Genomic DNA, 14,246 nt, shown 5'->3' with positions numbered 1-14,246 from the left:
TGATTCTCTCTCATCGATGTTTCTAGCTCTCTATCTCTCTCCCTTCCTCTCTGTACAAAATCAATAAAATATATATATTTAAAAAAAAATAAAAATAAAAATAAAAAATAAATAAATAAAACCTAAAGATCACTGATTAGAAAACACAACTAACCAAATGGTGAGCAAATGCACTTCAGTAAAGGACAGTTAAAATTAAATCCATATCTTGAAGAAGTTTTAAAACAAAGAACCAGCTGGCCATTGTGGCTCGGTGGTGGTCTCAGTTCAATTCCAGTCAGGGCACATGCCCAGGTTGTGGGCTACACCCCAGTGGGAAGTAATACAACCTAAGGAACCAGCAACGGCTGTGACTGAGCTCAGCTCTGAGAGAACCATCCTCCTAACAGTTCAGTGCTGGCCCGATTCCTATCCAAATGACAAACTTAAGTAACCTTGACCAAACTACATTTTTTGGTATATCCCAGAGGAAAAACAAACTGTACTTAAACCCCTCATTAACTAAGAAAAACAATATTTTAAGGTTAACAAAATGAAAGGTAGAAGAAATTAAGGATCCATCAGGGGAAAGAAAAAAAAAATCTGCAGTATGGAAGAATACCTTGCAAGGGAAAAGCAGAGACATCCTCATTTGACTACCAGGGAACGAAGGATTAGCAATCACCCAGCAACTGGCAGCCTGCACATCCAATACCTTACTTGTTACCACAGGCTCGGATTACATGACTTCGCACAACAACTCTCACCTGTCCTTAGCAATAGCAAACAGATCATCTTCGTCGTCTTCCTCAAAGAGGCTAGTCTTTTTCACAGCCTCCTGGACCCGGCTGGGCTCGGAGTTCCTAAGTTCGCCTTTAGACCTGTCGTCAGAAGCTGAGTTGGTCTGTGAATCAGTAACATTCCACTGGTCCTTAAAATATAAAATACGTATTAAAACCAGTGGCAATGGTGTCTAAGGAACCTGGGAAATAAAATTTACATTCATTAGACTAAGTTGTATTTAAACTAAGTATTGCAGTAAGTGTGTCACACCTGAAGAAAGTTCATGTCCAAGACTTTTCCTTGAACGCCAATCTAGACAGCTGGGGTCTTTGACTTCACAGACCTGCTCATGCCCTACTCCTCTCCTGCCTGCCATGATGCTTCTCCTCTCTAAGGTTCTGCTCTGTGTTGGGAAAGGAACACTTTAGAGGACCAACATTAATTAAAGAGGAGGATGAAGATGCCCAGGGAACTGCTTCACATGTTATGGTTTGAGACATGTTCCTCTAGAGCAGTGGCTACAAGCTAGACTCCTGAAAGAGCTTTAGAAAATTCCAGTAACCTCTACACCTCCAAACCAATTAGGTCAGAATCTAGAATCTAGAGTTCCCCCAAGATTCCTACGGGCAGGTACTGTTGAGTACCACTGTTCTAGAACACTGGTTATCTTTAGTCTGCAAGTAATATTGCTCCCACTCTTAGCTAAAATTTTCATTTTCCACTGTGGTAAATTCCACTAATGTTTGGCCATTACTACAGGGAAACGACTAACAATGCAAAAAAAAAAAAGAAAGAAAGAAAAAAGAAAGAAAATCCATCATAAACTCTTACGTTTGAGTAGAAAAAGCAAATTATGTTGTGTCAACTTTAAGTTGCTTTCAATAAAAACAATAACATCTATGATTCAGCTACCTACATCATACCCTAACTTGCCTGTTAAAATAAAGAAGAGCAATTATTATAATACAGGAAGATTTTTAATGCTCAGGGGTTCTAATCCTATATAATAAAAGGCTAACAAATATGCAAACAGACTGAATGGGGGAACAACCGGTCGCTATGAAGTTTGCTGACCACCAGGGGGTATGCAGGAAACATGGTGGGGATCAGCTGTGATGGGATGGTGGAGGAGAGCAGGGGCGCCAGACCAAGGTGGGGCGCCAACTGCTGTCATCGGGTCGAGCTCTGGTGGTTACTGAAAATTCTTTGCTCCTGCCCGGCACTTGCACCTGCTGCTGGCCCTGGCACCACCCCAATCTCTTGGCGCCATCAGCAGGTGCAAGTGGCGGCTGCTGGTCCTGATAGCCCCTGAGGGCTTCTCTACCTCCCCCAGCTTGTGAAGGATGATCAGGGCAGCAGCTGCCACTCGCACCCACTGCTGGCACTGGCCCCAATCGCTCTGTGCCATCAGTGGGTGCAAGCGGGGCTGGCGCCATCAGTGCATAGGAGCAGCAGTGGCGGGAGCAGGGCTGCCAGCAGACTGGGGATCACAGGCCACAGTGAGAGGGACTGGCGGGGGGAGGAGCGGGGACGCACAGAGGATGGGCTGAGACCCACCCCTTTGCTTACAGCAGCCTTGCGACCCACAGTTCCTTTCAAGGTGCACAAATTCATGCACTGGTCCCCTAGTATCATTATATTTAAAATCTTTTTCTGTCCTGCTAAATCTGAACAGAGGCTAAACAATATTCACTACTGGTTTTGCTAATATGTATCTAGGTAGTGAATGGAAATGTTGTTAAGACTCTAATAAAAAAGGAGTTAAACTTGCATAGGATGTTCTTACCATGTCTAGATGCATGTTCTTGATTAATGAAACATAGGGATCATGTAATAAGGCCTCACTCATTTGGATTAGCATTATTATTATTTGAGGGCCATACTTACTTTATTTCTAACACTTTTTACAAAGATGCCCTTTAGTTTAATATATTGGACTAAATATCTTTCTTCAAGTGCTGTGAACAGTCTCTAGTGGCTGAACTTCCTGAGACATAAAGCCGGTGGAGAAAGAAAACGCTCAGGACAGCCCAACTCTTACTCCTGCATCGCCCTCTCCTGCGGGGAGACTTCTCACCCACCTCCTCGTCGCTGCTGAACAGCAAAGCGGACGCTTTCTTTTTGGGGGGCTCAGAGAGTTTTGCTTTCTCTTGGCTCGGAGTTGGTAGAGATGATGCTTGCTTCTTGGCAACTGTAGCCCCAAAAAGATCCTAGAAAAACAAATGGCAGAAGAGTATGACAACTTATACATGTACAACAAAAAGCTTATGATGTTCTCATGTCAAATTGTTAAGAGAATATATCTCTGGTCAGGTACCAAATAGACATCCTCCACAAAAATGTCACAAAAGAGACACTTTGGGCGGGGGAATCACAAAATTCTAGTAAACCCCACTTGTCTCACATATAAGCCTACAACCAGTCTGTAATAGTCTCTCAGTTACTCTCCGTCCACAAAGGGAAACATTCCACGGAACCCAAGGAGGACACCTGGGAGGGGGCCTTAGAGGGAGTGGTGGGAGGCAAGGTCACAAACAGGAGGACACGTGGCCACTCCCAGGCAGGCCCTCTGGCTTCTGAGGCGGCCATGGCCGCACCTGCCGGGAGAGCAGGACAGCGCCTGTACAGCGAACAATCCGCACCTTCCTTTCTATGAATTACAAACTGGAGCAATGGATAAAAGCAGAGAAGCACGGAGCTTTCTCCACGCTTTTACACACACCTGGGACAGAAGGAACGAACGACTGGGGTTTCTGGTTAATTTTAAAGAGATAATACAAACCTAAGAAGTAGTTTACTAAATAAAACCACTGACTCACAAAGAGCTGACTCATAGATTCAAAGGCTCTTGATCTACTGACAGAACCCCTGGCCATAAAGCTTCATCAGGAACAGCTTCCTAATAATAAAAAAACTTGATTATCTTGTGTTGCAACGTTTACCTCTTCATCTTCATCATCAAAGAGCGAGACTGACGTGGGGAGTTTGGTCGGCAGGAGAGATGCATCTTTTGACTTGCTCACGTTTTGAGAAGAAAACAAGTCCTGTTGGATCAAGATTAAAGTTCCCGGTAAACAAGATGGACAGTTTGAAAGCACTGGTTACATATGGAACACGAAGGACTATGCCCCCGGGGCTACAGCGGTCCAGGCCTTTGTCAGACAGGAGCTCACTGAGCCTGTCCTGGAGGAACACGCGTCGGAGTCTGCCCTGCCCCGCATGCAGCACGAACACCTGGCTGCAAAGAGGAAGAGGCCACGCAACTCCAGGCACCTCGCTGGGCCAGGGTTTGGGGGAACCCCACTCGCTTTGGCTTGGCCTCCCACAGGGACAACTTTAGGCAAGGGGAAAGTTCCCATCGATCTCCTGTCATGCTAAAAGTAAGAATGACTTCCTTTTTCTGTTCAAAGAGTCAGATGGACTGAACAGACTCCATAATGGGAACAGAAGCCAGGTTACAAATTACTCTATCTATGACTGTTTTATTTAGTAACAAATAAGAACCTAATATTTGCTACTCTAATAAACGTATATTATTATTTAAGTACGTATGTATTCAATTTTTATTTTTAAATGTTTGGTATTCTATTTGAACTATAGTATATGTTGCAAACTATTAAAAAATCTGATAGATTTGGATAAAATTTCAAAATGTTAACCTGTAATGCAGAGAAAGATCTGAGCTGCATGAATTTAACATAAAACAGAACTGTTCCTTCGAGAAGAAAGTTCAATACACAAGGGCCCAGACAATTAAATGGGACAAGAATGTAAGTTTCTGAGACCTTTCCAGACAGACTTCCCGCTATGGAATCAGCGTGCACTCCTCCGACACAGGCCTGAGAGCTCGCTAACTGAGAAGAGCGCGGCTCCGTCAGCGGTTCTCGCCCGGGCCCCGGCGCCCCAGGTCTGCTAGGGAGAAGAGGCCTCACAGGGTGAGCTCCGGGCCTCCTAGCCTCTGACACACTGGCAGGATTCACTTAAGGAAAGGGCTCTGTTGCTTTTGAAATAAACCAAAACAAAAAACAAAAGCAAATTTCAACATCCTGGCTTTGGACCAGTGACTAACATCTTCCTCGGGGTTGGACCAAGCGCTTTCCCATTTCCTCACACACGCGGGCGGGCGCAGGAGTAAAGAATCCACCTCTCTGGTCCAAGGCCCCATCTTCTGTTTTACTTCTCCGTCTCACACCCTGGCAGGACCCAGTAAAAACCATCTACGATGCTGCACATGGACACAGCGTTCAGTGGTGGTTTTAAAAACCTGCCTGGCCCTAGCCGGTTTGGCTCAGGGGATAGAGCGTCAGCGTGTGATCTGAAGGGTCCCGGGTTCAATTCCAGACAAGGGCATATGCCTTGTGGGGAGGGTACGGGGAGCAGCTGATCAATGATTCTCTCTCATCATTGATGTTTCCATCTCTCTCTCCCTCTCCCTTCCTCTCTGAAATCAAAAGAAATATATTTTAAAAATAATAAAACTAAAAACTGTCTGGCTCTGGCTGATGGCTCAGTTGGTTGCAGTGCTGTCCCATACACCAAAAAGGTTGTGGGTTTGATTCCCAGTCAGGACACATACCTAAGTTGAAGATCCCTAGTCGGGATTTATAAGAGATTAATTTCAAAGAAAGATCTAAGGAATATAATAAAAAGTCTTGTACCTCTCCTGAGAAAACTGATTCAGAAATAGTTTCAAATGTGATATCCACTGACTAATTCCCAGAACTAAAAATAATTCCTTACCTCAGTGTCTTCCTCATCTGAAAATAAGCCTTTCTGAGTCTTTGTTTCTGACGAGAGTTTAAGGTTTTTGTTGGAAGGCAGGGTAACCTTTGTTGGGGAAAAAAGTTGAGAGTTAACAAACAAGATGCCTGGAAATGAGAGTGTATTCCATCATTCATTCAGAAAATGTACCGAGTCTCTGCTAGAATAAAGCAGCTTGGGATTATACCAAGTTCATACAAACAATTAACTCAAAATGAGAAGTGTCATGAGAAAGAATTTCCAAACTGGTTAAGTTAGGAAAGAGGAAAGAAACAATTCCTTGATAAACTAAATTTCTCAGGATAGACAAGGCCTAGACATGGGATATGTCTACTACCGTTTCCCCGAAAATAAGACAGTGTCTTATATTAATTTTTTCTCCCAAAGTTGCGCTAGGTCTTATTTTCAGGGGATGTCTCATCTTTCCATGTGCTAGGTCTTATTTTTGGAGGATGTGTTATTTTCGGGAAAACACGGTAGTAGGCACAGCAAGGACATTCCCGGCAGAGTCCATGTGAGAGAAGCAGCGGGCACAGCTGGAGGATCGGAGAGGCGGCTTCCCGCCTCACAAGCACACATGGACGGGCACCGCAGGAGCCAGCTTAGGAAGGGCCGCCCTTGGAGCAGGCCAGGTTCTGAATGCTGGGACCTAGGTGGTCGCCAGGGGGAAGGTCAGGGTTTCACAGCAAAGACCTGGCACGGGATGTGCTTTAGAGAGGTCATGGAGTGCAGGGCAGCAAAGGGAAGGGGAAGCAGCCAGAGGAGCTTAAAGACTGAGAGGGATGCATCCCACTGGCCAAACGTAAGTCAATAATATAACATATGAGCATCAAAAACAGCTATGATGCTCATAGATTATAATACACCCACAGGCCTATAGTGATACTAAAAAAGCAGGAAAGGAGGAGAAAATGCTCTTCTCTTCAGAAGAATGCCAGCTAACAAAAGTAGGAGAAATGCAAGAATTAGAAAAACATTATTTTGTACCCCCTAACATGACTGGTTCAGGTAAAAGATCATTAGTGCAGCCCTGGCTGGTATGCTCAGTGGTTAGTGTCAACCCATGCACCAAAGGGTTGAGGTTTGATTTCCAATCAAGGGTAGGTAATTAGGTTACAGGTTCGATGCCGGCCCCAGCCAGGCATGTGCAGGCGGTAACCAATCCATGTGTCTCATCGATGTTTCTCTCTTTCTCCCCCTTCTTCCCTCCCTTCCACTTTCTCTAAAACTCAATGGAAAAAATATCCTTGGGTGAGGATTTAAGTCCTATCCAATAAAAGGGTAATACGCAAATTACCATCACTCTGTCACAAAGATGGTGATGCCCATAGCCACAAGATGGCGGCCTCCAGTCCTCCCAACCCGCTGGGGTGAAGAGGAAGGGGCGGCTGCTTAAAGTAGGCAGCTCATGCTGCCTGGCGGAATGCTTGCTTCATTGCCGCGGTGACAAGGCAAGCATTCGGCTCCTGGGCACAGATGGGCCTCTGGGCCGCAGAGACACTCTGGGCAATAGGCACGGAGCGGCCAGGCCCTGCAGAGAGCTACTGGCTCACGGATTCGTGCACAGGGCTACTAGTAAAAAAGTAAAAAAGATCAATTGATGTCAAAACAACTGGTAAGTGAAAATCCTAACAACTGCTGAATCGTGGTGACAGGTCTTTGGGTATTCATTGTACTCTTTCTGAAGTTCACTGAAAGAAACAATATTCCCCTCTGGGTCCCAATGAATTAACAAGATGTCCCAAATCAACGCTGCTATGTGCAGCCTTCCCTCTTGCTCACCTTTTCTTCCACTCTTGCTTGATTTTCATCTGTCTGATTCGCAGTAGCTTCTGGCAAACTCACTGCTGGCTCCTTGAACAGATCTCCTTCCTCCTCATCAAAGATGTTGGCAGTGGATTTGATTTTGTCTTTAAAATATATCACAGCACAAAATTACAGTAAGGTAAAATATCCCACCACGAAATTCACAGATTAAAAATTTTCCCCTCACAAAGAATACATTTAGGAAGTATGTTATTTCTTTTTTTTTTTTTTTTTTTAATATATTTTATTGATTTTGTACAGAGAGGAAGGGAGATAGCAAGTTAGAAACATCGATGAGAGAGAGTCATCGATCAGCTGCCTCTTGCACACCCCCTACTGGGGATGTGCCCACAACCAAGGTACATGCCCTTGACCGAAATCGAACCCGGGACCCTTCAGTCCCCAAGCCGACGCTCTATCCACTGAGCCAAACCGGTTTCGGCAGTATGTTATTTCTTTATTATGAAGAAATATTAAGAGGACTAGATTGGAATTTTTCAAAAACAGAACAGCAGCTCAAATGAAACACAGGACAGACAGTTTAACCATGTGGTTTACACACTGATCCAAGCAACAGCAGCCAATGCTTACTTACAGTAGCTTGGACTGACATAAAAGGTAAAGAGAGACCTACAGAAAGATCATTTAAAAGTCAATCACTCTAGTCCTGGACAGTGTGGCTCAGTTGGTTGAGTGTCGCCCCATGCACCGAAAGGTTGCTTGTTTAAATTCCGGTCAGGGCACATGCCTGGGTGGCGGGCTTGATCCCCAGTAGGGTATGTGCAGGAGGCAGCCGACACATGTTCCTCTCTCCCTCTTCCTTTCTCTATAAAATCAATAAAAACATTTTTTTTAATTCCCCTGTTAAAAAAAAAAGTCAATCACTCTAGGAAGCTGAGAAATGAAGGTTAGCTCTTGCTTTTAAAAAATCAAATTATATAAAAGCAAATACTGAAATCTTCCCCATAACTCTACCTTCCCACCCAAACACAACAGCCATTGGAAGTAGGGTATATTATGCTTCTATTTCTCGCAAAGGAAATACTAATGTATTAACTCTAGGCATTCACAAATGAGGCTAAAAATGATAGCATAATTTGAACAACACAGCTTACAACTTGCATTTTTCAATTAACGTTCTTTGAGTATCTTTCCTTGTCAACATACACAGACCTCATTCTTGTTAGCAGGTACATGAAACTCCACTGAATGGAAGGACCATATTCACCCTACTGATGAGTATTTGGGTGGTTTCCAGCCTCACTCCCACAAGCACTGCTGCACTGAATGAGCTGCATGTGGCTGAATGAGGGCACTGACTCATCAATGGTCCAGGACAGCAGCAGCTGACCAAGAAAAGGGCATCAACTTATTGGTGATTCCACATCAGTTTTCAATGACATCCACTACAGCAAGCATGTCAAACTCGCAGCCCAGCCAATATAACAGAATGTAAGAAACATTTTAATAAAAATTTCCTAACTTAATTTTTACAATATTCTGTTATACATAATTATTAATAAACTACAACGTTCGCTAATGACTGATTACTATAATCATGTTGCATTCATTTCCCTTACGCGCCTTTACATGTAGGCACATCATTTCTCTCCACTAATACTAGCAGTGAATATTTTAGCAGCCAATTGCCACATCATTAGTCTTATACTGACTTGTTTGGTGTGTGCAAAAGGAAGTAATTCGCTTTCGGAGAACAAGAAAAATAGGTTTATTTGCATTACGCTTATTAATTTGTGCAGTTATTCAGTGTCTGGTAAGTTAATGTTTAAGAAAAAATATTAATTTTTATTAAAATGTTCTATTATTTTATGTTAATAATTACTCATTTATTTCAGCCCTTTGTATTCATCATGTCTCTATAAAAATAAACCTATGTTTCTATGAAAATTGAAGCTTTTGTTTTCTTGAGGCCACATAAACGTAAACCTTATTTGGCTCGTGTTAGCCTTGAGTTTGACATGCTTGCTGGACAGTGAGAGACCGCCCCTGGCACGAGGAACTACTGCCTGCATTCACTGCCATTTCAGGTGGCCTCGATCTTTCTACCATAAAAAAGAATTATTTCTCTCACTTTCTGCTTCTACCCTTACCTTCCACACCTCCCACTGAAAAGGGAGTTAGAGCAACTCATAGACCAGCAATCTGTGCACCAGGGAGCTGCTTAGAAATGGAGACCTGCAAACCCCATCCCACAACCCAGAATCAGAACCTGCATTACGATGACACATTCAGATCACCTGCACGTTAAAGACCCGATTTAGAGGAATGAGTTCATGAACATGCGGCTTAAATTGGAGGGGAGAAGACAGGAAGAGAGCTGCAGTGGCCACGGGGCTGGAGAGCCTGTCACACAGGAGAAGTCAAGGTTCCATGGGCTTTGGGAGCAAAGGGAGAAGTGGGAAATAAACAGCTAGCTTGGCACTCTGTTCGGAGTTTACTAAGGACTGCTGAAGAAAGTGTGATCCCGAAGGTGAGGACTAAATTCTAAGAAGATTCCAAGCAGTGGAAAAGATTGGTTCATAAAATAGAGACCTCCAAGGCTGTAACCACAAAAGCAGAGATGAAACAACTCTCCGACAGGATTGCTGGGGACGGGTTCTGATCCTACAAGAACCAGAACTATGAACTGGAGGAGCTTCAAGCTTTTTTAGGTCAATATTATTTTCCTGGCAAAATCCAGAAACAGGCTGGAACAAGCACCTGTCTTGGCGGGTTTGCTACAGGACGCTGCAAAAAAGTCGTCGTCGTCGTCCTCATCAAAGAGGCCCGTGGCTGGGAGGCTCAGGCGCTTCCCCGGAGCGGGCTGCCTGGGCTCCTGCGGTGGCGGAGCAGACGCTGCACCCAACACGCCGGTGTCCTCTGTGGGAGAAACAAGAAAGCCGGCTGTGAGCCAGTGTGGGCGGGCCTTCTGACCCTCCAGAAAACCACCCTCCACCACCAAGACCTTTTCGTTTCAGCGCACCCGCTAAATGCAGGAGCAGGACCCAATAACTTCCATCCTTCTCTGCAATGGATGTCCCATAATGCAGAACCTCCCGGGACTCAAACATAAACAGATCCAGGATCACTGACTTCTAAGAGGAGAGGAGCGAGCCCCAGGGAATGAGCTCTTTCTGTGAGCGCTCCATGCCTCCTGAAGCTCCTCCCACTCCCAGCCTGCCCTCAGAAAACGGCAATTTTAAACGTGACAAAATAATTCTTACGTCGTTTCTAAAAAACAAACCCTACAATGATACCTAAAAATACAGAAACTGCTCCAGCTGGAATTTTCTTTCCGGGTTTGGAGGATGAAGACACTAAAATGAGAAAGAATGAGATAACCATTTCAACAAAGGAAGTGACTTTTCTTGTTAAATGCACCTTCCTAGAATATGTACAACACAATAAGTAGCTACTAGAAGGCCCATTAAAGCTAACTTTTCCAAAGAGGCATGTTAAAATTCCTTAGTATCTTCTCTACTGACGACTACGTTCCTGGTACTAACGCATTCTCAGCGGTAACTGCCATGGGAATCACTGGGACTGGCAGACGGGGCTGGCTGAGAGGCCAAGGACATGCAGAGCAGTGGGGGCGGGGCAGGGCAAGCGGCTCCTCCACATCCCTCCACCCATTCCTGTTTGTGAGCATGAACAAGGAAAAAAAAGCAACAAGCCTAGACATCAGAGAAAAAATGAAAACAATACCAGAAACTAAGGAAAGAGGCAAGTCACCGATGCCAAAGTGGAGAGCAGGAGCGACGACAATCAAGGCAGATTCGTAGCAAGCCTCAAATCCAACAACTTGTGGCCTGAGGAGACCAAGTTACTTAAAACAACTAGCTCCCAGCCCCTAAGAACTACCACAGAGCTCAAGGAATACAGGTTGTACGTTTTAAAATGTTTTTGTGCACTTTTTAGAAAGTCCAGATTATAATGCACACTCGGCTAGGGAATTACTGATCTCAATTTCCATGTAGAATTTTAGGAATGTTTCTTTGAATTAAGTTGATTAAGTTAAAATATCCTCAATACTGAGGGAGATTCATAAAATCAACAGGAAAATACTCAAGAGGTAAAATTGTGACGTGGGTTTACAGATGGTACTCTGTTTTTCCTAAGGCAAGAATTAGTGCAAATAAACTACTTTCAACTAGACCAGTGGTCGGCAAACTGCGACTCGTGAGCCACATGTGGCTCATGAGCCCAGGTTTGCCGCTCTGTTGACAAATGAGTTTGCCAACTACCGGGATAGGGGCCTAATCACAAGGAACAACAGCCTGTAATTACTGGAATGGAGAGTCTAGACCAAGACAAACACAAGTTTCTTGCCTAACGAAGCGGCAGGTTTGGGAGCACCGCCAGGCTCCCGCCTCCTAACGGAAGTGAGCAGCTTTGGAAATCTTACAAAGAAGCACAGGAGCCTCAGCCCAAGCTCACCTTCGTTAGCAGCAGCTCCAGCCTCTTGTCTCCGAGGGGCTTCCACGAAGAGGTCGCTCTGGTTGTTACAGGGATACAACAGAATTCAAAAGAGCAGTGGCATTTGAGGTTTTCTAAAGAAAAGTACCTTGTCGAGTTTAAAGATACATATATACTGTTTTGCCAGAAAAATCAGTTCCAAAGTGAAGATCATGGCAAAATCAGACCTTTAATAAGTTAGGTCTGTCCAGGAATTAATTACATATATGGAAGAAGAATAGAGAGATAAGCCTTAGCCGATTTGGCTCAGTGGATAGAGCATCGGCCTGAGGACTGAAGGGTCCCAGGTTCCATTCTGATCAAGGGCACATGCCAAGGTTGTGCTCGATCCCCAGTAGGGGTCGTGCAGGAGGCAGCCGATCAATGATTCTCTCTCATCATTGGTGTTTTTATCTCTCTTTTCTCCCTTCCTCTCTGAAATCAATAAAAATATAAATAAATAAATAAATAAATAAATAGATAGATAAATAAATAAATAAAATATTTAAGTAAAATTTTTTTTTAAAGAACAGAGATAAGAAACAACTGCCGATCAAGTAAATTGTTCACTATTAACACTCTCCCATCCTCTCCCCACCTAACAAAGGGCACCAGAATAAAACCTTTCTATTGTGGTTCTTAGTACAAAATCTCCCCAAATATAAAAGCAGAAGCAACTTCCAACTAAGAAGCCATCTTTTCTCCTCAAGGTACCAAGTGTATTTCTTGCACGACACAGCTATGGAGAGCTTCCGATTAGCAATGACCCACCTCCTCATCCTCATCATCGAAAAGCCCCTTCCCTCCGCTGAACAGGCCTCCTCTAGAGCCGAATGGCGAGAAGTCCTCGTCTGTCAGCTTGGGGGGAGTGAACAAGTTATCCTCTTCGTCTGCAAACAGAGAGGAGGTTTCGCAGGTAGAGTGTAAGCTGGGGTTGGAACTCAAATTCCAGAGGTCAGCCTTTACAACTTCTCTGAGAGTGCATGAAGTTTACCTAACCACATATAGCAAGGGGTATTTGAATGCCAGCAGTTTGAGAAATTTCAAATAAAAACTCATTAAACAGGCCACTAGATCCATTCCAAGCCCTCTGGGTTCCCACCTCAAGTCTGTAAACCTCTGGAGCAGATAAGTTCTGTACTTGATCCTCTTCATCTACATTTACTTCTTCTGAAGCAAGTATATCATTCAATTGCTATTCAAGACCCATCCTACCAAGAATCTGAGGGAGGGGGCAGACTACACACCAACACATTACTGTTTAATATGAAAGAGCCTCATATATTCTTTGTTTAAAAAATGCTAGAGTTCCCTCGTTTTTTATACTTCTAGAGAATTCCAGAAAGATAGCTACAAATTCTAGCAAAGCCAATCTTCACAGCATTTTTCCTCCCCACCCAACTCTCCTCCAAAAGCATGCTTTTGCATGCTCTAAAAACACGAATGGAGAGACAGACCACATTTGCTAAACATTTAAAGTGCACTTCATGAATTATGTGACATTCCTGAGTTAAGAAAAACCTAAAAAAAACAGAATTGGGTGATATTAGAAAATGGCACCATGAGAGGTCTCCTTAATCTCTCCCCTTAGAGTTCCAACAATTTGACCAGCCATAATTCAGCAAAGGATTCCTTGTTCAACACACAAATACATCTGAGAGATCATGCATTAAAACTTCTAAAGGTGGGCAAATGGGAGCAAATCAAGAAGGTGGGGAGAGAAGAGAGCTGAGGTGATGCCAAAGACACAGCCCAGAGCTCACAGCCCTGAGGTCTCCGTAGGACTCAGCCCAAAAAGAGGAAGAAGAATCAGGTTGCCACTGGCACTCCCTTCAGCCAGGAGGGGCAGACACGGTGAGCTCTCCGCAGGAGCTGCAGCTGAGCACAGTGGCCTGGCAGGAGTGAAGCACCGAGGCTATCCTGGCTGTCTGGCAATCGGCATTCAAGATAAGAAACCAGCCGAAGCCGGTTTGGCTCAATGGTAGAGCGTCAGTCTGCGGACTGAAAGGTCCCGGGTTCGATTCCGGTCGAGGGCACGTACATTGGTTGAGGGCACATCCCCAGTAGGGGGAGTGCAAGAGGCAGCTGGTCGATGTTTCTCTCTCATCGACGTTTCTAGCTCTCTATCTCTCTCCCTTCCTCTCTGTAAAAAATCAATAAAATATATTAAAAAAAAAAAAAAAAAAAAAAGATAAGCCGTGGAGCCTGGCTGCCTCCCTTTGCCCTCCCAGAGCTGGCAGCAGGCCCAAAGAAGCTGTAGAAGTGAGTGTCTGGCTGCAGAGAACACTGTCTGCAAACCAGAGAACCTGAACTACAGAAACATGTTTCCCCTTAGCAACAGGTACACTCTGCGACTCACCCAGTGTCAGGTGCAGATACACAGGGGGGCTGCTGAGGTCTGTCAGCCACCATTACAGGATAGCAAAGCAACAAGGGCAACAGCAGCTTCCCTAGCTCACCCT

The 14,246-nt window shown here is 44.4% G+C and overlaps 1 protein-coding gene across 3 annotated transcripts in view; it reads right to left on the bottom strand.

Moving 5' to 3' along the window:
• Positions 1 to 14,246, bottom strand: part of LOC311632833 (WASH complex subunit 2-like) — a 45,994-nt gene that overhangs the window by 13,918 nt on the left and 17,830 nt on the right. For all 3 annotated transcript variants that reach the window (XM_084904720.1, XM_084904721.1, XM_084904722.1), the window contains exons 12-20: positions 12,556 to 12,674; positions 11,767 to 11,824; positions 10,587 to 10,646; positions 10,051 to 10,209; positions 7,306 to 7,433; positions 5,503 to 5,589; positions 3,705 to 3,806; positions 2,844 to 2,972; positions 747 to 910 (exon numbers count right to left, since the gene is read on the bottom strand). In XM_084904720.1, coding sequence (XP_084760846.1) covers positions 747 to 910; positions 2,844 to 2,972; positions 3,705 to 3,806; positions 5,503 to 5,589; positions 7,306 to 7,433; positions 10,051 to 10,209; positions 10,587 to 10,646; positions 11,767 to 11,824; positions 12,556 to 12,674 — 1,006 coding nt within the window. The remainder of the gene's footprint in view (positions 1 to 746; positions 911 to 2,843; positions 2,973 to 3,704; positions 3,807 to 5,502; positions 5,590 to 7,305; positions 7,434 to 10,050; positions 10,210 to 10,586; positions 10,647 to 11,766; positions 11,825 to 12,555; positions 12,675 to 14,246) is intronic.

Source organism: Pipistrellus hanaki (genome assembly GCF_964339955.1).
Source record: "Pipistrellus hanaki genome assembly, chromosome: 14".
Classification (NCBI taxonomy): Eukaryota; Metazoa; Chordata; class Mammalia; order Chiroptera; family Vespertilionidae; genus Pipistrellus; species Pipistrellus hanaki.
The sequence above is the reverse complement of the archived record's forward strand: the minus strand, read 5'-3'. Positions and strand labels throughout refer to the sequence as shown.